General features: G+C 57.0%; 2 protein-coding genes across 2 annotated transcripts; both read left to right on the forward strand.

The window, feature by feature from the left end:
- The first annotated feature begins 1432 nt into the window (after positions 1–1432).
- LOC144588737 (NFX1-type zinc finger-containing protein 1-like) lies at positions 1433–8940 on the forward strand. The gene is made up of 3 exons (XM_078392096.1): positions 1433–1586; positions 4777–6364; positions 8195–8940. Exons 2-3 carry the CDS (start codon positions 4883–4885, stop codon positions 8240–8242), a joined length of 1530 nt encoding a protein of 509 aa, XP_078248222.1. The 5' UTR covers positions 1433–1586; positions 4777–4882; the 3' UTR covers positions 8243–8940.
- Positions 8941–9214: 274 nt separating this feature from the next.
- Positions 9215–24715, forward strand: LOC110084807 (NFX1-type zinc finger-containing protein 1). The gene is made up of 11 exons (XM_078393102.1): positions 9215–9362; positions 10355–10470; positions 10854–10988; positions 11107–11209; positions 12001–12148; positions 12465–12584; positions 13084–13238; positions 14789–14934; positions 15675–15785; positions 18975–19070; positions 20081–24715. The coding sequence occupies exons 1-11, from the start codon at positions 9215–9217 to the stop codon at positions 23453–23455; spliced, it is 4653 nt and encodes a 1550-aa protein (XP_078249228.1). The 3' UTR covers positions 23456–24715.
- Positions 24716–25637: the final 922 nt, after the last annotated feature.

The raw sequence follows: 25637 nt of genomic DNA on the forward strand, positions 1-25637 counted from the left end.
GGCAGAAAATAATAGAAAAGCGGAGTTTGAATTTTGATACTGCAATATGAATAGAATGGATGTTAGTATCTATTTTTGTTTCCCCTCCTAACTCCACCCCCCTTTTTTTTCTTTTACCGTCTGTATCCCACACCCTAACCCAAGTTATCAAAACAATAAGAAAATTAAAAAGAAAAAAGAAATCCGAGCTAATCTCCGGCAGACTGTGATGCCACCCGTTTTTATTGTGAAAGCAAAGGATGTCGAAACAGACAGCAGAGGCTCTTAAAGACTGAGAAGGGCCCCGAAAATACTGTTTACAAAGAAGAAAGCATAGGCCGTCCAAAACCGGGATTGGGGCTGATCTGCAACCAGTGATGATCCTTGTCTGTATTGATCCGGTGACCCTTTGGCTCTTGACAAGGGATGGAGAGAGATGGAGCCCCCCCCCACCTTTGTCCTAAATACCAGACATCCTGCCACCCCAGATGCGTATTCCTTGTCGTTATCTGGATACTGCTCTTCCTGAAGACTGAGGGTCTGTTGTGTTGTAAACGGGCAGCCCCCATTCTGGGACTGGCTTTTAACGCAGGAGTTTCTCACTCCGGGATGGGGTAGGGACTCTGTTTGCGCTTGGTTCCTGCTCTATTGAGGGCATGGTATTTTGGAGACCCCTCACTCACTCATTTCACACGCTAGCAAGGTTATGCTCAAAATCCTCCAAGGGAGGCTTCAGCAGTATGTGGACCGAGAACTCCCAGAAGTACAAGCTGGATTTCGAAGGGGCAGAGGAACTAGAGACCAAATTGCTAACATGCGCTGGATTATGGAGAAAGCCAGAGAGGTCCAGAAAAATATCTACTTCTGCTTCATTGACTATGCAAAAGCCTTTGACTGTGTGGACCACAACAAACTATGGCAAGTCCTTAAAGAAATGGGAGTGCCTGACCACTTTATCTACCTCCTGAGAAACCTATATGTGGGACAGGAAGCAACAGTTAGAACTGGATATGGAACAACTGATTGGTTCAAAATTGGGAAAAGAGTACGACAAGGCTGTATATTGTCCCCCAGCTTATTTAACTCTAGACAAAGTCTACTGGGGCGGCTTACAAAAAAGATAAAATACAATTGAATAGTATACTTATTAAAACTTAATAATAATAATGGGGCGGGGGCTTCTCGAGGGCACGTAAGAGCAGCACCCGCTCACCCACCCCAGCAGGAAGGAGCTGAAACTCTCTCCCGTCAATCGCGATGCCTGGGAACTGGAAGGAATGATTTCAAGCGAAGGCGACCCGGGTGGGTGGCTGGGTGGCCGTCCAGAGAGCCCTGGAAAGACCAGCGGGCATCTTCTTCCCCATCTGGCTGGCCCTCAGCAGCGAAGGCGACCTTGAGAAAGGGGGGGGGGTAAGAACGGCATTAGGACCCAGCGGAAGCCCCCCCCCCCGAAGTCTCTCGGTTTCGTTTCCCTGGAAAAGAAACTTCGCCGGCCGGCCGGCCGAGGGAGGGAGGGAGCGCGCCTGGCGCTCGCCGTCTTTCTCGGAGCCGAGATCCCGGGGAGGAAGGCGCGCCGGGAGCCGCCGCCGCCTTGGCCAGCCAGCCTGGTAGGTGTCTCGGGGGGGGGGGGGGAGAGAAGGGAAGGCGAGAGAGAGAGAGCGCGCGAGCCCCCTTCACCTGCGCACACACCTGCTGCTGCTGCCGCCGCCGCGAAGTGGGCGCCGCGCCCCGTGGGCACCTCTTGCCACCTGCCGCGTCGTGCCGGGCAGCCCCGCTTTGGTGGGGGGTGTCGCCCCTCCCGCCGGGAATCATCCCCGCAGACCTCCTTTCTCGCCCCCCCCCCCCGAGACAGAAAGGGCCTCCTTCCCCCGCTGTGCTGGGGGAGCGGGGAGGGAGGGAAAGGCCAAAACGGCCAAACTTTCGCGGTGACCCTCTTCTTCCTTTGGAAGGCAACCAGCCCGGCAGCCACGTAGCTCTGAAGGGGGGGGGGTGTCTCTCGGTCCAGCCGGCCCCCCCTGCTCGGGGCGGTTGGGTCCCTTTGGGCTGGGAAGGGGAGCCTTCCGCAAGACCCCTCGGGGCCAGCCCGGCGGGGGGGGGATGATGATGATGATGACGACGACCCTTGGGGCAGCCTCCAGGCGAAGGAGCTCCCTGGGTGGGGGGGGGGCACAGCGGACGGTGGGAGGGCACGGGGGGGGGTCTTCCGCTGCAGGGGAGGGAGCCCCACGGCAGGGTGGGAGGGAGACGCGATTCGGGGTGGGGTGGGGTGGGGAGGAGACCGGCCCCAAAGAGGCACGAAAGCCCGGATCATTAGCCCTGGATTAACAAGCCGCCGACTGGGCAGCCACGAGCCACCCCCCCCCCCAAAAAAGACCCCCGGCCACGGCAGCCTCAAGCCTTGCCCGGCGATCAACTGCCGGTGTTGGGCTGACCTACATGATCCAGGCTGTTTCTGTCTCCTCAGGCTTTCCTATGTGAGGTTGTTCAAGAGACTTCATTAATTTTTCAGTAACCTGATCTATACATTTTAACACACACACACCCCAAATTAAGTACCGCATTGAACAACATTCCAATCCAGGTGGACAAGGCTATAGGCTTTTCTACAGGAAGTGGCTTCTTGGTAAAGAGATCAGCAACATGAGCCTTGCTTGGGCAAAATTCTGCTTTTAACTTTCCCCCTTGAACGGCCTGCCTGGCATAAAAAAAAAACCTGAATCCATCTATGCTGAATTCTACCTTTAACGCTGTCATTATCAGACAAACAAATACATGCAATGTTATCAAAAAAAAAAAAGGTACAGGTTCAGTTACATTTATAGACAAATCCCTTCAGAACTGTTTTATCCGAATCAGCTCTTTTGATGTAAAGAAAAAAACTTTGATTCTGTGGAACTTGAGGAAATTCCAGTTTGTTGTCTGGGTCTCCACAACAGGACACAAGCATCCCCCGGATAGATAACCATGCCAGCCCATGGAGGGCAGTCAAGCACACGGACTGGCGCGAAGGTCCAGGGTGGCACCGGGACTGTCTTTTGTCCTCCCCCGCCTCGTGCCACCGTTTCCACAGGGAGAAGCGGACCACCCAGGGGGTCCCCACCCCCTCTCCCCATTGCTGGATCTTTCATCTCCTCTGTGGGGGGGGGGTGCCCATGCCCTGGGGTGACTCTCAGGTTGCTGCACCTTGAAAGTGCCCCCCCCGGGTCTCTCTTTCCCAGGCACACCCACTGAGCCACAGCTGGTGAGGGGCTGAGGGCAGGCACAGCTCAGGTGGCCCTCGAAGGCTGGCACACGCTCGCACACTCTCCATCAGCAGGCTTCTTGCCCGTTCCTCCAGCTTCAGCTGAGGGAGGCGATCCACAACAGGGCAAGGGAACTGAATGGGCAAAGGGGGGGGGTTCCATTCACTTGTGCCCTTGGAGGGACAGCTGCCCCGCGAACCCCCCCCCCACACACACACACTCTGCATGCAAAGCTCAAGGCAGTCTATTTTTCCCAGATTGCTTCTTGGGGATGGGTGGAAACAAGACTGCTGGGCATGAAAAAAAAACAGGGTCAATAATCAAGTCAGGAAATGGGGGGTGGGGCATTCTCCCCTTCCAAAAAGAGCAGCTGCCTCGCCTAGTGGCCAATATGAAAAGCAAGTGTCCCTCAACTCATGCAAGGAAAGAGGTGATGCTACTGGTGGACCTTAGGGACCAAGAGGGGAATGCAGCTCCCCCCCCCCCGTGTATATTGGGCAACACCCCTCCAGAGAATGCAGGACCTCCCGAGGGGCAGATCTATGAGCCTTACTGAGGCTGCCTTGAAATGTAGGCACATTGTTTCAACATTTTTATGAATGACCTGAGATCAGAGGGTGTAAGGAATGCTAATCAAATTTGCAGATGACCCATCATCTGAAAAAAAGCTAGTGCCCTGGAAGACAGAAACAAAATTCAAAATGATCTGGATAGGCTCAAGTGCTGGGCTCAAAACAACAAAATGAAATTCAACAGGCTTAAGTGCAAAGTATGGCACCTCAGAAAAAGAAACCAATTGCACAATTACAAGATGGGGGATACCTGGCTCAGCGATACTACGAATCAGAAGGATGTTGGAATCATCATAGATCACAAGCTAAATATGAGCCAACAGTGTGATGTGGCTACAAGGGTGATTGGGGAGGGGGGCGGGAAACCAAGCCCCATTGGGGGAAGTCTGAGAGAACTGGGTATGTTTAGTCTTAAGAAAACTGAGGGGAGGTAAGATAGCACTTTTCAAATACTTGAAATGCTGTCATCCAGAGGAGGGACAGGATCTGTTCTCGATCATCCCAGAGTGTGGGACGCACAACAAAGGGGCTCAACGTGCAGGAAGCCAGATTTCGATTGAGCATCAGGAAAAACTTCTTAACTGTTAGAGCAGGACAGTCATGGAAGCCCTGACCTCGGGGGGGGGGGGAGGTGTTGAGCAGTGCGCCAACACTTGATTTGTATTCCCACATCAAGCAGGGGTTTGGACTTGGTGGCCTTTTAGGCCTCTTCCAACTTCATTATTCTCTGATTCGATAAACACTGACCCGTCCCACCTGGTATTGCACGCTGTGGTGCCCCTCACCAGCCCCGCCCAGGGCTCCCACCAGCATTCTTTCGCAGATCCCCTTACCGGGAGACACGCGACAGGACTGAGCATGGGTTGTTGGTTTTTTTTTAGGCACTCTCCCCTGAGCTATGGCCACCTCGGGGTCCTCGAGGAGAAAGGCAGGGTGATAATATTTCAAATAGATAAATAAATAATTTCTCTCCTTCCCTGTAGGTCTGCCGCAGGGCACAGTGGGTGGCTAAGCGAAGGCCCACACCTGGCCCTTTCTCGCTGGGCTCCAGGCGCCGGCTGATCTCCCTGCAGTGGCCAAGAAAGAAGCATGTCTGGGAGAAAGCAGGGCTGGGATCACCAGGCAGATGGCCGCGGATACAGTCCAGGTCCTCCGCCCGGCAAAGCCCCCAGGCTGCTTCCGGAGCCGGGACCCAGCAGGAAGCAGGAGGAAGATGGTGGGGATGGCCCTCTCGCCGGCCTGGAGGGGCTCTGCCTCCACCCTCGGCCAAAGGAGATCCTGGCCTTCTTCACAGCGCATGACGACGAGCTCGCGAGGGTGCTTGGTAGCCCCGGACTCAGCCCCCGGAAGGTGTACACGGTGCTGCGCGCCGTCAGGCATGGGCTGGAGGGGTCTGTGGCGTGCCAGGAGGTCCAGGCGATGCTGGGGTCGGTGCTGCAGCCCACTTTCCTGCTCCAGAGTTTGCTGGGATTTATTGCAAACCTCGAGTCCTTCTCTGGCGAGGACAGGCGAGTGTCTCCGGAGGTGATGGGAGACACGGTGGCCGCCCTCCACCACCTCCTGGAGGCCTCTCCAGGCCACGCCCGCACACTGCTGTGCTACCCGCTGGACCTCCTCTGGGCCGCCGTCTGGAGGCTGCAGAGCCGTGGCTTCCAGTTCACCTGGATCGCCCAGAAGCAGCTCCAGGACACCAGGGGCCTCCTGGACAGGGCCTTCTCCTCCTCCTCCTCCTCTCTACGTGGGGGGCTCAGGGGGGTCCACCCGGAATCTCTGGCGAGTCGGGAGGACTTCCGCCTCATCCCTGTCTTCCCCACCCCGGAGGATATCTTTCTGGAGCCCATGGGCAGGCTGAAGCCCAATGTCCTCTCGGGCCAATATGAGAGCGAGGAGGCATATTTGGACACCCACTTCCGCCTGCTGCGGGAAGATCTGCTCCGTCCCCTCCGGGAAGGGATTTCCTCACAATTCACCCTCCGGAGCCTTTTCTCTGACTCACAGAAACCAGCTGGGGAACTGCAGCTCTACCGGAACGTCCAGCTGGTCAGCGTGGGCACCTCGCCGGCTGGGGTCACCTTCCTGGCCAAGTTCCACCCCTCACGAAGCGTCATGGCCGCTGCCTCCTCCAAGCGCCTCCTCGGAGGCTCCCTTGTGTGCCTCATCTCAAACGACTGCGGCCACGTGATCTTTGGGACTGTGGCCGGGGCCGCCTGGAAAGAGCGCCTCCCGGGGGCCGTGTGGCTGGAGCTGCAGCAGAGCCACGCCCAACTGATGCGCCACATCTGCAGGACCACCTTCACCATGGTGGAGTCGCCGGCCTTCTTTGAGTCCTACCGGCACGTGCTGGCCGGCCTCCAGGAGCTGCAGCCGGGCTCCGTCCCCTTCAGCCAGTACCTGGTGAGGTGCTCTCGGGAGGTCTCCAGGCCCTCGTACCTGGAGGTGGAAGGGGCGGCCTTGGACGTCCACGCCTTGCATAGCTTAAAGGGAAACCGGGCCGCTGCCGCCGCCGCCACCGCCCACGCGGCCACTGTGGTTGCGCCTGCCTCTGATGCTAGTGAGGATAGTTGTGTCCAGGTAGGTCCTGGAGAACCCGGATGGTGACGGCTGCTCTGCGGTTAGAGGCCCAACATGTCTGGGGGTGGGGGTGGCGCGTGCATGTGTGTGCGTGTGTGACAAAGTTCTGGGGTTCGTAAGGCGGTTGGGGCGGGAACCCAGGAAAAGGAGACTCCGGAGTGTTCTGCCATGAAAAAGTTTTATTAACATTTAAGAACGGTGTGTCAATAACCACTTCAGTAGGAATAAATGGATCCGACTGAGGCAACACTTCTTTAACAGGTCCAACAGAGTTCACATCATAACGTTGTTTCAAAAGGGGGGAGCCGGCCCAAAGCGCTCCCGGTCGGTAGGTCTCCGTAATGGGGCGCTCCGCACCGCGCATATGGTCCCGCAACCCTTCAGCCTGCAAACCCGGCTCAGGCAGTAATCCTCCCACGGCCAAATTCGGGAAATCATCTATCAAGGATTTCACCTCACGCGCTACCGACGCCTCCTTCCTTTTCTTTTCCTCCTTTGTCACCGCTCTGAATTCCCGCGTAAAAGTTCCCTCTTCTACATTCTCCTCCCAAACCTCCACCCATTTCTCCTCCTCTCCTTTCACCCCCTCCTCCACTGGACAAACTTCGGCTTTAACCCCTTTGGCTCTGTCGCTAAGAGGAGACGGCGCACTACTTCTGGGGCTCTCCTCACAGCGTGTGTGTGTCCATGCATCCTACCTGCCCCAATCAAATGTCTAGGGTGGATGATGACCTTCCCTTTGCACCCCATGCCATGCCCTCCTTTGTTTTATTTATTTTATTCTTTTTATATTCATACCCCGCCCATTTCGTGAGCATGCCACTGCTCTGGGCAGCTTACAAAATATTATAAAACATATAGCTAAAAATATTAAACCCATATAAAACATATTAAAAGAAAACTAACCCTAACCCTACACCGCCCCCCCCCCCCCGCTGCTGCCCATAAAAATCACCCGTCTGGGACATACGGTGGCAGACAACGGGCCGGAAGGGTGCAAGTGCTTGGGAAGGCTTGGGTAAAAAGCCGGGTTTTAATTTGCTTGCGAAAGCTCGGGGGGGGGGGCAGTCACACCTCCGCAGGAATAGCGTTCCAGTGCGCAGCGGCTACTCCTGAAAAGGCCCGGTTTCTGGGCCTCTTTTCGAATGACCACCCGCAACGTTAAAGACCGGGAGGTGCAGAAGATCATTGGAAGATCATTGGAATCATAGAAAAATGAAGTTGGAAGGGGCCTACAAGGCCATCAAGTCCAACCCCCTGGGGCTCAAGGCAGGAATCAGAATCAAAGCAGATCTGCCAGGTGTTGATCCATGTTTCTCTTGAAGGCCTCCAGGGTTGGAACATTCACCAACTCCTGAGGTAACTAGTTCCACTGTTGTACTGCTCTAACAGTCAGGAAGTTTTTCCTGATAGTCAACCGAAATCTGGCTTCCTTTAACTTGAGCTCCTTTGTTGTGTGTCCTGCACTCTGGGATGATCGAGAACAGATCCTGCCCCTCCTCTGTAGGACAGCCTTTCAAATATTTGAAAATATTCAAATATTTCAAATATTTGAAAAGTGCTCTCCTATCACCCCTCCGTCTTCTTTTCTCAAGGCTAAACATGCCCAGCTCTTGTAGCCTTTCCTCACAGGGCTTGGTTTCCAGCTCCCTGATCATCATCCTTGTCACCCGCCTCTGAACTTGTTCCAATTTGTTAGCATCCTTCTTGCAGTGTCGTGTCCAGAACTGGTGAGGGTGAGGCCTCACCAGGGCTGAATAGAGGGGGACCAGCACCTTGTGGCATTTGGAAAAGATACTTCTGTTAATGCAGCCTCTTTCCACACTTCAGATGCACACCATACGGACACACACATCCAGGCTCTTCCCCGATGGCTGATGAGTCCTTCAGTAAGAGCGATGGGAGCAACGTTACAGCGCTGATCGAAGCCCACCGTTTCTTCCCGGGTCATCCTTCGTGTCGGGCATTTCCCTTGTGGGCTGAACCTGGGTGGGCATAAGCAAGCATGGGGCAGGCCCTGATTTCCTGGGCAGATACAGTCTAGGGTTGCGCGCGGGACGCTTACGGTTTCCTTCTTTTGCCACAGACCCAGTTCCAGCCGACCTTCCTTGTCTAGATAGGTAAAGGTTGCCCTTGACAGTTTTTGTCCAGTCGTGTCCGACTCTAGGGGGCGGTGCTCATCCCCGTCTCCAAGCTGTAAAGCCAGCGTTTGTCCGAAGACAATCTTCCGTGGCCCCGTGGCCAGTGCGACTTAGACACGGAACGCTGTTACCTTCCCGCCGAGGTGGTCCCTATTTATCGACTCACATTTTTACATCCTTTTGAACGGCTCGGTTGGCAGGTCCTTGTCGAGGTGAACAAGAAACGTGCAACTCTTTGCAGGTTTTCATTCGGCTCCCCATCCCAACTTCCCATCTAAATCTCCATCTCCTTTTTAGGTCTGGGGTGCTGGTCTCTCTGGAACCCACACACTGTGTCACTCACAATAGGTGCCCTGAATAGTCCCGCTCAGCTGTGAGGAGGGGGGGAGGGGGCCACAAGATTCTCCAGGCTACTGACAGGAAAGGGGGGGGGCTTTCCCCAGGTCAAAAGGGCCCCAGTGAGGTCTCCTCTTTGAGGAGGGTGGGGTGGTGGTGATGGTCTTTGGACCAACCAAGCATGCGGGCACTGCTAACCCCTCGCGGTCCAGACTAAGCACGAGCCTTGGAGAAGGGCCTGGCCTCCTTCGAAAGAAGGGCCGTAACAATGCTTGGGTTTCCAAACAGCTGTGGGACGCCTCTGTGTGTGTGTGTGTGTGTGTGTGTTTTGGGGGGGTTTCTAGATTTCTGTTCAGATGAGGGCAGCAAAGGCATGTGTGGTGGTTTCCTTTCAGGTAAAACGTTTATTGGACTGAAGCTTTTGGAGGTCCTGTTGGACAATCAGGCACTCTGGAACCAGGATCGTACCCCATGCCTGGTGGTTTGTTACACAAACCATGCGCTGGACCAGTTTCTTGAAGGTATGAGCAGAGATCAGGCTCAAGGGCACTTCCTCGCTGAGCCTTCCTGCTGTGGGAAATGCTTGGAGCAGCCCTGAAGCCTGATCTGGACCAGGGGCGCAGCCGCGTCCAGCCACCGGGGAAGGGCGTTACTGGCCAAGTTGGAGCCAGTGCAGTCTGTCTGGTGGCCAGAATACATCTGCCCATGACGGGGCAGGCAGAGGGAGGGAGGGAAGGAGGGCAGGCGGGGGGGGTTGGGTGGCTTTCCTCCCCTTTTGCTCCCCTTGCCTAGGGACACGGGAAAACCTCCGCCCAACCTGCCCATCAGGAGCCCCTTTTCTATAGCCTCCTTGACCATCCAGGTTACCTCTGGCCATGGGGTTGGTGGGGGCAAGGGCACCCTCCCTGCAGAAGGCCAGCAGAAGGCATCTCAGCCAGCAAAGGAAAGGCTGAATGGGGTTTTTTTACGGTTTGCACTGGGAAATGTGGCTCCATCTGGTTGCTGCTCAAAAGTCAGTGCAACTGATACCTGTTCAGGAAGGCTGAACAAAGAGCTATTTGGCATCTCAGTGAATTGTCCCAAAAAGATGGCATGCCCTCAGCCGGTGCCAGAAAGGTCTGGGCCAGCTCTTAAAGGGGAAGGAGGGACTGTTTTCAGTAGAAACACAAGCGAACTGGGTCTTTTCTTTTTTCTTTTCCCTGTGCCAAAGAACCATATACCCTAACTTTACACCAGTGCGGACAGGCTCCGATGCGCAGGGAGCCACACCCAACCTCATGCTTGCCAGCTGCCCCTTCTCACCACAAGGAGCTGGTATCCCCATGTTCCCTATTCCACCTGAGAGTGGCGGAAGAGGAGCCCCCTTCTTTCATGCCACATCCCTGAATCCAGCTCATCCATTTTCCATTTCTACTTGTGGGACAGCCGGGAGCAAATCCTGCACCGACCAGCTGCACATTGGGTTTTGCATCCAGTGCCCCCCCCAAGACCACCCTTCCTCGCCTCTCCCCAGGGATCCTGGAGTTCCTGCCATCAGGGGTTGTGCGCGTTGGAGGCAGGAGCAAAAACGAGAAAGTGATGACCTGCTCCTTGAAGAATTGGCGCAAGACGTACATGCCCGGGCTCCTGGTGAGCAGTGACAAGCAGAACTTTGGATGGATAAGGCAGTGACACTGTCCGTGTCTTCTTCGGGTGGGGGCAGACGCCTGTGTTTGGGGGATTGTGCAGGTGCTCAGAGCTGGATGTAGCCGCTTTCGGTGGACAGTCGAGCAGGAGAGAGGGGCACCCCACTCCGCTTGCCTCCCCCCCGGCACTGCTCAAGCACCCCTCCTGCTTGCAAGGGAAGGCAGGGCTGAGTCCTTACGAGCGCACCCTCCCAAACTGGTGTGGTGTCAAAGGGGACAGGCAGCTAAGCAAGCACCCCCACCAGGGGAAGCCTCCCTGGGCGCCCTCCCCTTCCGTGGGGGTCTGTGGGCCCTCCCTGCTCACTTTGCCCGTGGCTCCTTGTCCAGAGACTGAGGGCCCTTCGGAGACAGAAGGAGAGCATCAGCTACTGCACGAAGGTCTTGGAGCTGCTGCGCCAGGGGGTGCTCACGGAGCGGGAGCTGGAGGCCGAGATGGCCGAAGACTGCCTGGGGATCTCGGGGGTAAGGGGAAGGCCCCTCGGAGCGGGGGCACTGCCCTTCCTGGGGGTGTGGGGGGGGTGCCTTGCCGGAGACCCCTCCGAATCTGCAGCTCCAGCTTCTCCCTGGCTTCATCTTTCAGGGGGGGATGCTGCAGTGGCTGAACATCTGCCTCCCACCCGAGAAAGGGCAGCCACCGAGGGCAGAGAGACGCAACGCCGCCAGGCTCCGCAGGAAAGGAGGTGGTAAGCAGTGCCGGAAGGGGCTGCCCCCTCACCATGATTTCTTAACAGCATGCCCCCCCGGTTGGGACTACAAATCCCATTATCCCCCAGCCAGCATAGGGTGGTGGAGATGGTCGCTGGGGACCCACCCTTGGGAGTCTGCTTCTGCTGCAAGTGGACAGAGAGGTGCTGGGTCCATGGGGCTGGTCAACTGGCCCCACAGCGTCCTTCAGAGCCATATCGTTTGATGTCGAAGAGAGGGCCGGCAATCATCAGCCTTCTCAGCATGAGAGGTGATGATGGCTTTGCTTTCACCCTCATCTCAACCACTCGGCAAGGTAGGCTCCTGCCAGGCAAAAGCCCCACGTGGTGCCCCCGAAACAGGAGTGCCCCTTTTGTGGAGCCTGTTTGGGGCTGGGGCCCATTGACTCCGTGACCCCCCTCCAGTAGAACAAAGCCTCCTTCGTGGGCGGGGGGGGGGGAATCCTCTGCATTGCAACAGGGGTCTGGCGCTTTGTGCAAGGTCCTTGTGCAAGGACGGCGGGATGAGGCCCAGCCAAAAGAGACGAGCTTCCTCCAGCCCGGGTGGGATCGCTCAGAGCCCCACAAGGACAGGGACCCTTCATTTGTGGGGCTTCGTTTCACTCTTGCACAACGTACCCTTGCGGCTGGAGCCTCTTTTCCAGCGGGCCACGGGCTGCCAGCCCAGCACCAGCCCCAGTTGGTCTAGGGCTGAGTTGTCTCCCAGCACCGTCCTGTGGCCTTGGGGCGGCTCATGGGGGGGGGGTCCCTCCTCTGTGCTCTTTGGCCAGATGCCCACAACGCGCAGCTGTCCTGGTGCCAGAAGAACGAGGAGCGGTTCTTGGACGATGATTATTACGACGAGATGGATGATGAGGAGTCGGCGTCTTCAGGGACACCCCAGGGGAAATGTGCTTACCTTGTGCCGGAGGAGAGACAGTAAGGCTCGGGAAGGGGGTAGGAGGGAACAGCTGGGAGAGTAGCCGGGGCCTCTCTGGGTCATCGGATCCGGCCCACTTACGCACCGCATGAGACCTGCCAGTCCAGCAACCTTGAAAGAGGGCAACCTAGCTGGTTCTTGGAGGTCCCAGGAGGCCCCCATCCGGCTTCCGAGGTTGCCTCTTCCTTCTTGAGCATCTTCTGCTGCCGCCGGCGGCAGAGAGAGAGAGAGACCCCGGATCGGCTGCAGCCCTTCCTTTCCTGCCCACCCTCCTTGTGACCCCCCCCCCCACACGTTTCTCGACCTTTCTTCTAGGACCCACCAGGCGTGGCTGCTCAACCTCTTGAAAGAAGGAGACACCATGACCCATCAGGAGGTGGCCGCCATCCGCGACGTCAGGAGCCTGCGGCAGAAGGACCGCTGGCGCCTGTACAGGTCACCTCCCCAGTCTTTGGCATTATGGGGGGGCCACGGGGGGGGCAGCTTTGGTCAGGAAGGGGAGGGGTGAGGAAGCACCGCCAGCCCACTTTCCCTTCTCCTCTGGGGGGGGGGTCATTTCTCCTACAAAGAAGAAGAGCCACGCCAGGGCCAGAGCAGGGGAAACTGTGGGGAGGGGAGGGGCTGCTGTAGGTCTCTTCCCCCCCCTCCTAGTGCTGGCGAAGCCTCCCTTACACAGTCATGTGTGTGTGTGTGTGTACATGTGTGTTTTGTCTGTACTCAGGGCTGCTGCTATGAATGCATCTTCTGTTGTATTATTGGGGGGGGGACATCATTGAGATGTAGACACAACAGAGCAACTGGTAGAAATCTTGGGGGCAGGTAGACTGTCTCTCTGCAGCCACCCTGCTGACCGTTGGCCATTGGCAAAGGCACCGACTGCCTGTGCTAAGCCCCCCCCCCCGCCCCACTTCTTCCTCCTCCTTCCCGGCTCCAGGCGATGGGTCGCTGCCTACGAGGAGAAGCTGAAAGCGGCCCTGGTGGAGAAGATGCAGACCTATGAGAAGGATGCGGCTCAGCTGGACGAGCTCAGGTTCCAGGAAGACCTGGCGATCCTCCGGCGAAAGCGGGTCATTGGGATGACCACCACAGGTCCTCCGCAGCCTCCTGGCCACTACTAACAGGGTGACCCCGATGTGTGGAAGGAGTGGGTCTCGGGGCGCCCTTGGGAGCCTCAAGACATGGCTGGGCTTCCCTGGGTGAGGGCTTGTGTTTGTGGGAGACGGGCTTAAAGCCGAGTCCCCCTTCTCCGCCCCATCCCCAGCTGATTCCGGGGCTCCCTGCCTCGGCGAGAAGGGGCTCCTCCGTGTCTTGTGCTTGCCTGGCCTGGCTGTGCAAACATCCCCACCTAAGGGAAGGGGGCCGGGCAGGGCCCCTGTGGGGGGGGGCATCACCTCTGGCCCCGCTGTCTGGAGCAAGGCAAGGCACACGCAGGACAGCCCTCAGACCGCCGGGGGATTCTTGCTGCTCAAGCCAAGCCCTGGGAGCAGCGGCGCAGGGCCTGGAGCCATGCTGCGTGGGTCCGATGGGCTGCACGTGCGAATCGGTCGCCTGAGTAAAACGGGAGAGAAGGGCGGGACGTGCAGCAGGAGAGGTTTCAAAATATGTAGCGGTGGGGGGGGAGAGGGAGGGAACCTAGCAGTATTTAGCCAGGCGGAGCGCTCCACAGAAGGAGCATCCGCACCTGCCGGAGGGAAGGCAGGTGAGACATTGCAGGAGCCATAAAGGGCGCAGGAGAAGGCACCGGAACGGAACACAACCCCCTCTCAAAACTTCTGTCCTCCCAGAGGCAGAACGGTGGTTTTCCTGAAACGCACAGTCAAGGTTTCTATCATGACTTGCATCCTGAAAGCGTGGGCCCCATGTGCAGTGGACCATAAAACTCTTTCAACCTGCCTCTCTGCCCTGGAAAACTCTTTAAAGTAACAGGTAAAGCCAACAAGTGAGAGAGAGGGAAAAGACCGGAGTGTGAATATGGAAAGGAAAACAAGGAAAAGGGGGAATGCAGAGAAAGGACATTTCCCAGAAAGTTTGAGTAAAGGCTGGAACAAATACTCACTTTTTCAAGTGAGGTACAGTGGACCCTCGACTTATGGAATTAATCCGTATTGGAACGGTGGCTGCAGGTCGAAAAGTCTGTAGGTCGAGTCTCCATTGACCTACAATGCATTGAAAACCGATTAATCCATAACCGGCCGTTTTTGTTCCATTTTTTTCCTGGTCTGTAGATCGATTCTCCGGCTGCAAGTCGAACCTAAATTTTGTGGCCAGAGAAGTCTGTAACTCGAAAAGTCTGTAAGTGGAGCCGTCTGTAAGTTGAGGGTCCACTGTAAGGATTCCAAAGCAGGGCAGGCAATTTGCACATTTCTGTGTTAGAAATGTGCAGATCCTAAGCCCAGGTTTGTGTTACTTTGGTATCATGTGGGAACTGCCCGCTCAGCCACCCACCCCCCAGTGCCAGCGGCTGCCCTTAAGGTCAAAGCGGAAGAGAAAGGAGCCACCTCTTCAAATATTGTGTTTGGTCCTCCTGGAGGGTGTGCACCTCTCCTCTGACACACACACACACCCGCTGTAAGAAAGAGAAAGAGGGAGGGAGAGTCTTTTTTTTAAAAAAGCCACCCGGGCCTCCCTTTCCCCTGCAGGTGCTGCTAAATACAGGAAGCTGCTGCAGAAAGTCCGCCCTCGCATAGTGATCGTGGAAGAGGCGGCTGAAATCCTGGAGGCCCACGTCCTCACCTCGCTCTCCTCCTCCTGCCAGCATCTCATCCTGATTGGGGATCACCAGCAGGTAAGCCCAAAGCTGCCTTTCCCAGGTCTCCCTCCTCCTCTTCCTCCCCCCCCCTGCAGCCCCTTTGCTCTTGGGTGGGATGCGGCTGGGATGCGCAAATTGGCCATGTCCGGTCCCACTGCCCCAGGATGTCTGACGCCCCAGTGACAGGCCGTGCGGGTGGCGGCAGCCAAAATGGAAGGAGGTCTTTCCCAGAAGGGTGAATCAGCTGGAGAGCCGAGGGGCCTGTACAAGCACCCGGTGGCAGATGCCGGGGGGGGGGGGCTTTTCCTCCTTTTGCTTGGGCCCGCCCCTGCTGCAAGAGGGAGCTCTGGCACACAAAAAGGCCACCAGCCATTCCGAATCAGAGCAGGGAGTGGGCTGGGGGCAGGGAGAGGGGGATTTCATGAGCAAACTCTGCAGGGGTGCTGTGGCCGCTGTGCAGCTCCATGCCAAGAGGAAACTGGACTCCCCCCCCCCCGTCAGCTCTGCTTGGACTTGGATTCCTCCTGCCTTGAGCAGCCGGGGGTCGGATCCTGTGGCTTTCTCTTAGCCCTTCCAACGCCATGATGCTATGGTTCTATGAAGCACCGCAGGGCATCCATGCCTCCCCAACTTGCCACCTCAACCCACCAGTTGACCCCTGCCTCTGCATCCCCCTGGCGTGAGTCGGAGGGCACGTCTTGGGGGCCTCCACCCTCCCACCCGCCCGCCCGCTCACCCACAAGACTCACCCCAGGATTGTCTCTGCTGTGTTCCAGCTGCGTCCGAAACCGGCCGATTACACCCTGGAGAAGAAGTACGGCTTGGGCATCTCTCTCTTTGAGCGGATGGTCAACAATCAGCTTCCTCACGTGCAGCTGCTCTACCAGGTGGGTGAGCGGGGCGGGCAGGCTTGGCAGGTGGGGAGCAGAACCCTTGGATGCTGCTGCCTCTTCCGCTCACCCCTTTCATCATGAAATCCACCTCTGCCGACCTCCAGGCTGATCTCCGTGTAGCACGAAGAGCGTGCTGGAGTGGGCTGAAATAGGGTCTCTGGGAGGTCTGGTATGCCGCCCCTGTATCCAAACAGCATCGGGAACTGAAGCGACCCTATGTGGTCCGCAGCAGCCTGCAGTCAATTTGCCAGTATCATGAAGTGGCTTAAGAAAAGAGGGCACTTCACAGTTTTGGTAAGTTAATCACTTCCTCAGCTCCGTAGGGGGGCTGAGGAAGTGAAAAACGTTTTTTTAAAAGTGTGTACCAAGGTAGCGAATGTTTACTGCATCACTTTGAAGATCTAAAAGACGAATGGAAAGCAAAGGCGCGTCAGAGCAGCACAACCTCTGCCACTTGGCTTATTGCCAAAATACACCTTTGCTTTCCACGAGTCTTTCAAGTCATGCAGCGAACAGTCACTGCCCTTAGACACATCTGAAGCCACTCCAGAATATTGGCAAATTAGAGGAAGACTCGCTTTTAGCCTGTTTCTAGCAATCACCTGCGATGGAACTGATCCAAACCAGAGCCATCATCCCCGCACCAAAAAAGTAGAAGCCCCTGACAGGGGTCAGGAAGGTGCAGGTAGGAACACTCTGGGGATGATTTAGTTCGCTCCAGTGGTTGCATCGTGAGAACATAAGAGGAGCCCCAGGCTGGATCAGGCCGAGGGCCCCTCTGGTCCAGCTGCCTGGACCTCACCGTGGCCCCAGGAGATGCCTCTGGTTGCCCATGAGACCTCGAGAGACCTCTCTCCTGATCCCCCTCCCTTGCCTTTGGCATTTGGATGTATCTTCATTTTAAGCCTGGAGATTCTACATCCTCATCATGGCTTGCAACCTGTGATGTTCTTTCCCTCCAGAAATCTGTCCAATCCCCTTTTAAAAGCATCTAGGCCAGATTGTGTGACCACTGTCAAAAGGAATAAACCAATCCCTCCACACAGCAGTCCAAACACTGAGCTAAACACTCATCTGACTGCACCCTTCCATCTTCCCCAACCCTCTCCTCACCCTCGGCCAGTTCCTTGCTCCTGTGCTTCAACAGTCCCTTCTCTCGTTGCTAACCCCTCCATGCCTTGTGATTAAAAGAGCCTCAGCCAGGACAACCAAGAGGGGTGATGAGATCTTTTACAGTGGTGCCTCGCTTGACGAGGATAACCCGTTCCAGCAAAATCGCTGTAGAACAAAATAGTCGTCGAGCGAAAGTAAAAATCCCATTGAAATGCATTGAAAACCAGTTCAATGCGTTCCAATGGGCGAAATACCTCAGCGTCCAGCAAAGATCCTCCATAGGGCGGCCATTTTCCGGTGCCTGTAAAGCAATGAATCCGTCCTAAAACACAATGGGGAGCCATTTTACACAGCAGGCGGCCATTTTGAAAGCTTTTTTGATTGTCGTTAAGCGAAAAATCGGTTCCTGAAGCAGTGAACCGATCATTGTTTTCTCCTATTAAAACATCGTTTTGCGATCACAAAAGCGATTGCAAAAATTTCATTGTTAAGCAATTTCCTCGTCTAACGAGGCAATCGTCAAGTGGGACACCACCGCATATCCTCCCTGATAGATGGTGGGAATGTTGTAGATGTAATATATCTTGATTCCAGCAAAGTCTTTGACAAAGTGCCCCATGATACTCTAATTAGCAAGCTAACTAGATGTGGGCTGGAGAGAACAAATGTCAGGTGGATATACCGTTGCTTACAGAATAATATTAAGATTGTTTATCAATGGCTCCTTCTCAAATTGGGAAATGATAACGAGTGGAGTTCTACAAGACTCAGTCCTGGGGCTGGTACTCTTCAACATTTGATGTGGCTACAAAAAAGGTAAATGCTATTTTAGGCTGCATTAACAGAAGTATAGTCTCCAAATCCGGCAAGGTGCTCGTTTCGTTTAGTTGTGTCCGACTCTTCGTGACCCCATGGACCAGAGCACGCCAGGCCCTCCTATCTTCCACTGCCTCCCGTAGTTGTGTCAATTTCATGTTGGTTGTTTCGCAGACACTGGACTGGTTAGGTCTCACCTTGAGTCTTTTGTCCAGTTCTGGATATCAGACTTCAAGAAAGATACTGACAAACTGGAGCAAGTTCAGAGGAGGGTGACAAGGATGATCAGGGGGCTGGAAACCAAGCCTTATGAGGGAAGGCTGGACGAATTGGGCATGTTTAGCCTTGAGAATAAAAGACTGAGGAAAGATAGGATGGCACTTTTCAAACATTTGAAAGGCTGTCCTCCAGAGGAGGGGCAGGATCTGTCCTCGATCATCCCAGAGTGCAGGAAATACAACCATGGGCTCAAGTGACAGGAAGCCAGATTTTGGTGGAATATCGGGGAAAACGTCCTGTTTTAGCAGTACGACAATGGATCCCGTGACCTCAGGGGGTGGATGAGTGCTCCAACCCGGGAAGCCTTCAAGAGAAAACCCTCTTTCAGGTCTGCTCTGGTTGGGCTTCCTGCCTTGAGCAGGGGGTTGGACAGACTCCATGGCCTTAGAAGCCCCTTCTGACTTCATGATGTGATGAACTGCCCCTGGAGGGGGTCTGGGGAGTGGATGGGTGAATGATCTCAGTGACCTTTTTTACATGGTGGGGCTGTGGGTGGGAGAGGCCTCTGCTCCTCCAGGGGCTGCTGGATGGCTGCCCTCTTTGCCCCCCCCCCCCGTGGCAGAGGGGTCTGCGGCTGAGGTACATCCCCAGCCCTAAAACATTGGGAGGGCTGCACGTATCCTGCGTCCCCTTTGACCCTCCTTTCGGAAAAGGCTGGAGCATTCCAGGGCAGCCCAGCCCCATGCGCTGCAGCACATGTAGCGGGACCTTGCCGGGGTGGGGGCCAGCGCCATGGTCTGGGGTAGGAGGGCCTGGCTGCCTCGAAGACCCTCCCTGCACAACAACCGCTTGGCGGCAGAGACCCCTGTCGGTAGATAGACCGGCTGCAGGGCTGGGGGGGAGCTTCGGAAGGCCCCCCCCCGGCCACTTCTTCCCTGCGTCGCCAGAGGTGGAGACTTTTCTCCTGCACGAGGGGCTCCAACGGAGCAGATCCACGTGTCACGCTGACCCTGTTCTCTCCCCCCCCCCCGCCAGCACCGCATGCGCCCAGAGATCTCCCAGCTGCTGGTGCCCTGCTTCTACAAGGAACTGCATGATCACCAGGCCGTTCTCGAGTATGAAGACATCAAGGTACGGACGGGGTAGAGATGGGAGCCTTCGGATATGAATACCAATATCTGGATGAGGGTTCACCCCACCCTCCACCCCGCTGCCGGACCATCCACTCCCGCGTCCAGCGGTGGTGGCGGCCTTGCTCCTCCTTCCACTCACTGCGGGAGCCCCGCTCTCTTCCTGCTCGGCCGGCCGCGCCAGGCAAGGGGAGGGAGGACGAGGCGCTGGGGGTGCTGGTGCCAGGCCCCGCCGGGTGCCCCTGCCAGACAAGGCGGTGCCCTGCCCATCCCACAGCCTCCTTCACAGGGTTTTGCAGAAGCTCCAAAGGCCATGCAGGGTCTCCCGTTTTAAGCACCCTGGTACTCGCCCTGCGAAGGAGGGAAGGGAGCAGGACGGACCAGCTTCTCCGCTCCGGGTCGACGGGGCTTCCTCGGGATGCTGGCTGCTCTCTCTTTCAAGGAAAAACTACCCCACAAGCCACGTGCTGTTTTCTTTCAACCCAAGTCGGCTGGACTCCTTGTCCAACCGGACCTTGGTGTGAGAGGAGGGTGGAAGGAAGGCTTCCTCGGGGGTCTTCTGCTCTCCGTGAGCATCCCGGTTTCTCTCCCTTTTCTGGCCCCAGTGTTAGAACCGGGGCCCCCGTGACATGCAAGGTCGTGGCTTCCACTTTGGCAGCCACGGGGGGGCAGTCTTGGGGCTCTCCAGTCAGTTGCCCAGAAGACGTGGGCACTGGGCTCCCATTCTGTTTGGCAAGGACAAATTGGCTGCCTTCAAGGGTGGCACCGATGCTGTGCCTAGAAGGTCAGGCAGCAGAATTAGCGTTGCAAGAGGGCTCCCCTGGAGCCACTTGCGGGTTATTATATTCTTTACCTCCTTCAAAAAAAAAAAAAAAAAAAAAAAACACCTTTTCTGGAGCAACTCTGATTTGCCACCTTTCTTGAAGCCTCTCTCGCTCCAATTTGGGCATGGTGTTTCTGCCAGCTGTCTCCTCTTCTACCTGGCTTACCCGTGATCTTGTTTCTGTGAAGGGTGTTGAGAAGAACGTGTTCTTCGTGCAACACGGAGAGGAAGAGAGCCACAGCGCAGGCACAGAGAGCTACAGCAACCTGCACGAAGCCACCTTCCTGGTTTCGCTGGCCAGCTACCTCCTCAAGCAAGGCTACAGTCAGAGCCAGATCACCGTCCTCACCCCGTACCACGGGCAGGTGATGAGGATCCGAACTCTGCTGCTGCAGGCAGAGATGGAACACGTGGATGCCCACGCCGTGGACGACTTCCAAGGAGAAGAAAACGACATCGTTCTGCTCTCGCTGGTACGAAGCAACCGCCAGGGGAGAATCGGCTTCCTGAAGGACAAGAACAGGCTGTGTGTGGCCCTCTCTCGTGCGAAAAAGGGCTTCTACTGCATTGGGAACCTAGAGGTCCTCTCGGCCTGTAGCCCCCTGTGGAAAGAGCTGGCCGGCTTGCTAAAAGCGAAGGGTCTTCTCGGGGAAGAGCTCTCGCTGATGTGCCAAAACCACCCGGAAACCAAGACGGCCGTGAAGGAGAGCCACGGCTTCCGCCAACTCCCAGATGGAGGCTGCACACTCGAGTGCCAGGTGCGGCTGGAATGTGGCCACCCTTGCGCCCGCCACTGCCACCCCACCGACAGGGACCACCGGCAGCACCTTTGCAAGTTTCCCTGTGCCCGAGCCCTGTGCGAGCTCAGCCACCCCTGCCCCAAGAAGTGCTGGGAATGCTGCGGGCCCTGCAAGGTCGAGGTGCCGAAGGTCATCCCGAAGTGTGGACACAGCCAGAACCTTCCGTGCCACGAATCCGCTGCCACCTGGATCTGCAAGGAGCCGTGTCAGCAGCTTTTGAAATGTAGCCACCGGTGCCACCTGTGCTGTGGAGAGGACTGCCAAGCGGCCCGCTGCAAAGAAACGGTGGAGGTCACTCTCTCTTGTTCCCACGTGACCCGAACGGAGTGCTTCAGGCGGGAGATGCCCCTGCGGTGCCACGAGAAGTGCCGGCAGAAGCTGGATTGCGGCCACGCTTGCAGGGGAAGCTGTTTTGAGTGCGTCCGGGGCCGCCTGCACACGGCCTGCCAGAAGAAGTGCGCCAGGGTCTTGCTCTGCTCCCACACGTGCCAGGGCTCCTGCTGTGAGAATTGTCCTCCCTGCTCCAGGAGGTGCCCCAACCGGTGCTGCCACAGCTTCTGTGACCGGCGGTGCGGGGAACTCTGCTTCCCCTGCAGGCAGCCCTGCCGCTGGCAGTGCCGACATTTCCAGTGCACGCGGAGGTGCTCGGAAATCTGCAACCGCCCCCGGTGTGACGCGCCCTGCCAGAAGATCCTCAAGTGCAGGCACCCCTGTGTGGGCCTTTGTGGGGAGCCCTGTCCCCCCAAGTGCCGGGTGTGCCACCGGGACGAGTTGGCAGGGATCTTCTTTGGGAACGAAGACGAGCCCGACGCCCGCTTTGTGGTTCTCTGGGACTGCCGGCACGTCTTGGAGGTGGGGGGCCTGGACCGCTGGATGGAGGGGGAGCCAAGCCCCGCTGCGGGAGCCCGGGAGGTCCAGCAGAAGGTCTGCCCCAAGTGCTCGACCCCCATCCAGGACCACCCCCGTTACAACAACATCCTCAAAGCCACCCGGCAAAGAATGGAGGAGATAAAGCAAAAGATCCGTGGGACAGAGGAAGAGCTCCAAGTCGGGCAAGCCCAGCTGGTCCAAAGGCTGTCTTTCGTGGTGCCACACGCAAGCTGCAGCTTTGATCCAGGCGCCCTGGCAAGAAAGATCAGGAACACGGCTTCCCTTCAGGACCTCAAGGACTGGGAAAACACCGTGAGTTTCCTCCTTTGCCTTCAGAGGCTGAAAAGCCAAGCCGCAACATGCACGGAGGAGAGGAAAGAGTGCCTGATGGAGGAGGCCGAGCGGATGGAGTCCTGGTTGTCCAGGAGGCGAGAAGGCCAAGCGTTCACCCGCCAGCAGCTCAGAGAATGCAGGGACGAGGCGAAGAGGCTCTCCTACTTGGCCAACCTCTTCCAGCGGCTGAGCCGGTGGGAGACGAGCCAGGCGCCTTCCTCTCCCGAAGCGGTGGCCGCCGTCTCCGAGGCCCTGAGGCTGCTCAACGGGCAGAGGCCTTTCATGGAAGCCGAAGAGGCGCTCCTCCGGCCGGCCCTGGAGGCCCTCGACAGGCTGCTGCCGGCCTCGGGGCCACAGCTCTCTGAGGTAGAGAGGCTCTCGGTTGTTGAGGCCATGCGCTTTGGAAAGGGGCAGTGGTACCAGTGCCCCCGGGGCCACTTATACACCGTGGGGCAGTGTGGGCGGCCCATGGAAGAGAGCCAGTGCCCTGAATGCGGGGCGACCATCGGTGGACACAATCACAGGCTTCGACCAGATAACCTTTCCGCCAATCCGACCCAGGGCGCTCGGGACAGAGGAAGGGAGGAAGGGAGGCAGCTCACCAACATCGCCGAGTTCATGGCACCCTCTGATCACCTGGCCCTGGCACCTGCCACAGCCACCGTTCCTCCCTGTGAGCCAGGAGAGTCTCCATCCTATGCCAGCGACAGCTGCGGAGAAGCTGGAACCAGTCCTTGCGCCTCCTCTGTTTGTCAAACGCATGCTCCTCCTGTCAGCCCTACCGCTGGGTCCTGCCAGTTATTGGGTTCTGAACCAGAAGGAACCTTGGAGGAAGAGGAGGAGGAGGAGGAAGAGGTGGAAGAGGATGAGGATAAGGAGGAGGACGATGAAGAGGAGGAGGAGGAGAAGAATGAGGAAGAGGAGGAGGAGGAGGAGAAGGAAGAGGAGGACGAAGAGATGGAAGAGGATGAGGATAAGGAGGAGGATGATGAAGAGGAGGAGGAGGAGAAGAATGAGGAAGAGGAAGAGGAGGAGGAGGAGGAGAAGGAAGAGGAGGACGAAGAGGTGGAAGAGGATGAGGATAAGGAGGAGGACGATGAAGAGGAGGAGGAGGAGAAGAATGAGGAAGAGGAGGAGGAGGAGGAGGAGGGCCCAGTCATAACTCCTGACACAACCTGGGACCATGAGGAGCCCACCCTGTCTCCAGGAGACACCAAGGCAGCTGCCACGGGAGAAACCAGCAACCCAGGCACCCCGCCGTTGTCCGGCACTGCCATGACTGGCCTGGCTGACTCCTCTTCAGAGGAGGATGTGCCTCTGCTGGAGGGGGCTGGGGAGGAACTAGAGACCCCGGCTGACAATCCCAGCCCGGGTACCCTGGAGGGAGAACCTGCCCTGCCCGTGGAAGACTCGGGCTCCCCTGGCAGAGAGAACGCCCTCATAGAGGAAGAGGCCCTTCTCTCGCCCAGCACCGCCCCAGCGCCTGGTCCTGGGCAGCCTCCAAGGACGAAGGCCCCACTGAGGCGAAGTCAGCGCCTGCAGCAAAAGTTTTCCAGCTGATTCATGCCCGTTGGCATGAGGGAGAGCCTTTCTTGCGGCCAACAGGGCAACAACAACGGGCTCCCGATGCTCAGGCCGTGCCGAGAGCCACCCAGTCTTCTCGGCTGGCCTCCTTTCTTGCTCTCCTTGCCTTCTTCTCCCCTGCCGGAGAGATCCGCAGAGACCTTGACCAGGGACTCCTTTGGGACGCCAACCCCTGCTTGTTCTTCGTCTCTATGGCTGAACCAGCAGGCCGTGGTTGACAGACAGACCTCCCTCCTGATAGGTCCTCCGCCTGCTCCCTGGATTTTGATTCCGGCCTCCCCGGTGGGCCAGCCCAGCTCAGCCTCGCACATTCCCTCCGCACCCTGACCAGGATGGGCCCCGTCCAGCGGCAGAGGGGACTGGCTTACAGGCACTTAGACCACACCGCTTCCTGCAGGACCCTTCAGCAGCGACCAGCACGGTGTTACGTCTTGTTGTGCGGTGGCTTTGTCTGAATGCTCAACATGAAAATGCACAGCGGCTTGAGCCACAGGACTCAAGAAGACCCACGCTAAGCCTTCTGGTCCCGCCTCTCCTCTCTTCCAGGCCCTTCCTGCCCTTCCTGTGGGGCAGGATCCCAGAGAGATACCTCTGAGGTTCCACGAGTTCGTCTTGCCCGCAAGCGCCTTAAGGCCTCTTCCTGGACTGGGCAGCATCTCGGAGCAACGGTGGAGTCTGGGAGCGCCTTTCCCCCCCTCCAGCCCAGCTCAACGTGGGGACTGCTTTGCTTCAGCATCCCATCGCTCGGGCCACGTGAAAACCTCCGAAACTCAAAGGGAGGGACCCACCAGGCTTGGAAAAGATGGGCAAGGTTACGAGGAGGGCCCTTCGCCTCCTGCTGAAGCGTTTTTCCGACCCTGCGTGCCAACCCAGCCCGAGAAAGCTGACACGCCTGCTTGTTTACTCCTTTTGCTGACCCATGAACGAACGCAGCCCCCTCCTCTGACTTCTGCTAATCAGCACACCTGATGTCTCTCCGGTTTCTGGACTGCTTTCGCGTCGTCTTCTGGATACCAGCATGCTTGAGGGGAAGGGGCCTTTCCCAAGGGTCTCCATCCTTGAGAGATCCACCCTCTCCCCCCCCCCCGACCACCCAGGACAGGCTGAGAGAGGGAGAGACTCCTTCCCTTCTACTACTTTGGCTGCTTCCATTTTTACCCCTACTCCTAGTATGATGTTTTCTCGAGTCTACAAAAAAAGCAGTAAAACGTGTACTTTTCTCTTTTCTTAACCTAAGTTGGTGTCCGAGTGGTTATTGGGCCAGAGTGACCAGGGATGCTGGCACATGTCCAAGTCCCTATTGAAACCATGCCTCCCCCCCACACACACAAAAGGGAGGAGTGGGTTGGTTTTTGAGTTGTGAGTTGAGTCCGAGTCATTGGGGGGGGGAGAACCTAAATCAAATCCAAGTGCAGTCACTGGTGTGACTTCAGTCCAACTTGACCAGGACTCCCATCACTCGAGTCCCATCCCTGTCACTTCCTGCAGGGGCATGGATGGGTTGGGGTAACTTGCTCTCCCTGCGAACTCCTAGGTGACGGGCCCCTTCTGTTGTGCAGCCAAGAGGAATTCGAGGGATGCCTAGCGCACTACAAGAATTACCACACCTCCCACTCCAAGGGCAGGCACCGCAAACGCTCCCGAGCCAACCGTCCTCTAGCACCCTTGCCAGAGAGGGGGCCGATCAGCTGTGCACAGAAGGGCTGGGAAGCTGTGAGTGTGTCTTAAAAGCAAAGTGTGCTTGCTTATATATATACACCGCCCCATAGCACTTAATAAGACACTCTCTGGGCGGTGTACAAGTTAATTATGCCTACGACACATTGCACCCCCTGCGAGCTTATAGGACAAAGCCTTAGCAATTATTATTTCCCACTAAAAGATTGTGATTGAGGGGAACCGGCCCTCCCAGAAGAGCCCCTTTGCCGCTCGTCTCCCGACCTTGACCAAGGAAGTGGGGGGAGCCAGCTTCGTCTTGCCTGCTCAGCAGAAGCCCCAGCAAGGGAGGAAAAACGTACAGGTTGGGGGATAAAACCTCAGGCCGATTCACGTTGGCTGTCGCATCGCAGAGTCAACAGGAAACACGAAACAGACCATCACAATCTGACCGCACGTCCTGCATTATTTGCCAGTGGAGGTGTCCTCCTCCTCCCCCCCC

This window comes from Pogona vitticeps, chromosome 4 (genome assembly GCF_051106095.1).
Source record: "Pogona vitticeps strain Pit_001003342236 chromosome 4, PviZW2.1, whole genome shotgun sequence".
In the NCBI taxonomy this organism is placed as follows: Eukaryota; Metazoa; Chordata; class Lepidosauria; order Squamata; family Agamidae; genus Pogona; species Pogona vitticeps.

What these genes read in the sequence shown, in the direction of transcription:
- LOC110084807 (XM_078393102.1), top strand. Translation starts at nt 9,215, where the DNA reads ATGTGTGGTGGTTTCCTTTCAGGTAAAACGTTTATTGGACTGAAGCTT. An exon ending in CGTACATGCCCGGGCTCCTG is followed by an intron (nt 10,471 to 10,853) that starts GTGAGCAGTGAC and finishes CTCCTTGTCCAG; the next exon opens with AGACTGAGGGCCCTTCGGAG. An exon ending in ACTGCCTGGGGATCTCGGGG is followed by an intron (nt 10,989 to 11,106) that starts GTAAGGGGAAGG and finishes TTCATCTTTCAG; the next exon opens with GGGGGGATGCTGCAGTGGCT.
- LOC144588737 (XM_078392096.1), top strand. Translation starts at nt 4,883, where the DNA reads ATGTCTGGGAGAAAGCAGGGCTGGGATCACCAGGCAGATGGCCGCGGA. An exon ending in GTGAGGATAGTTGTGTCCAG is followed by an intron (nt 6,365 to 8,194) that starts GTAGGTCCTGGA and finishes TCCACACTTCAG; the next exon opens with ATGCACACCATACGGACACA.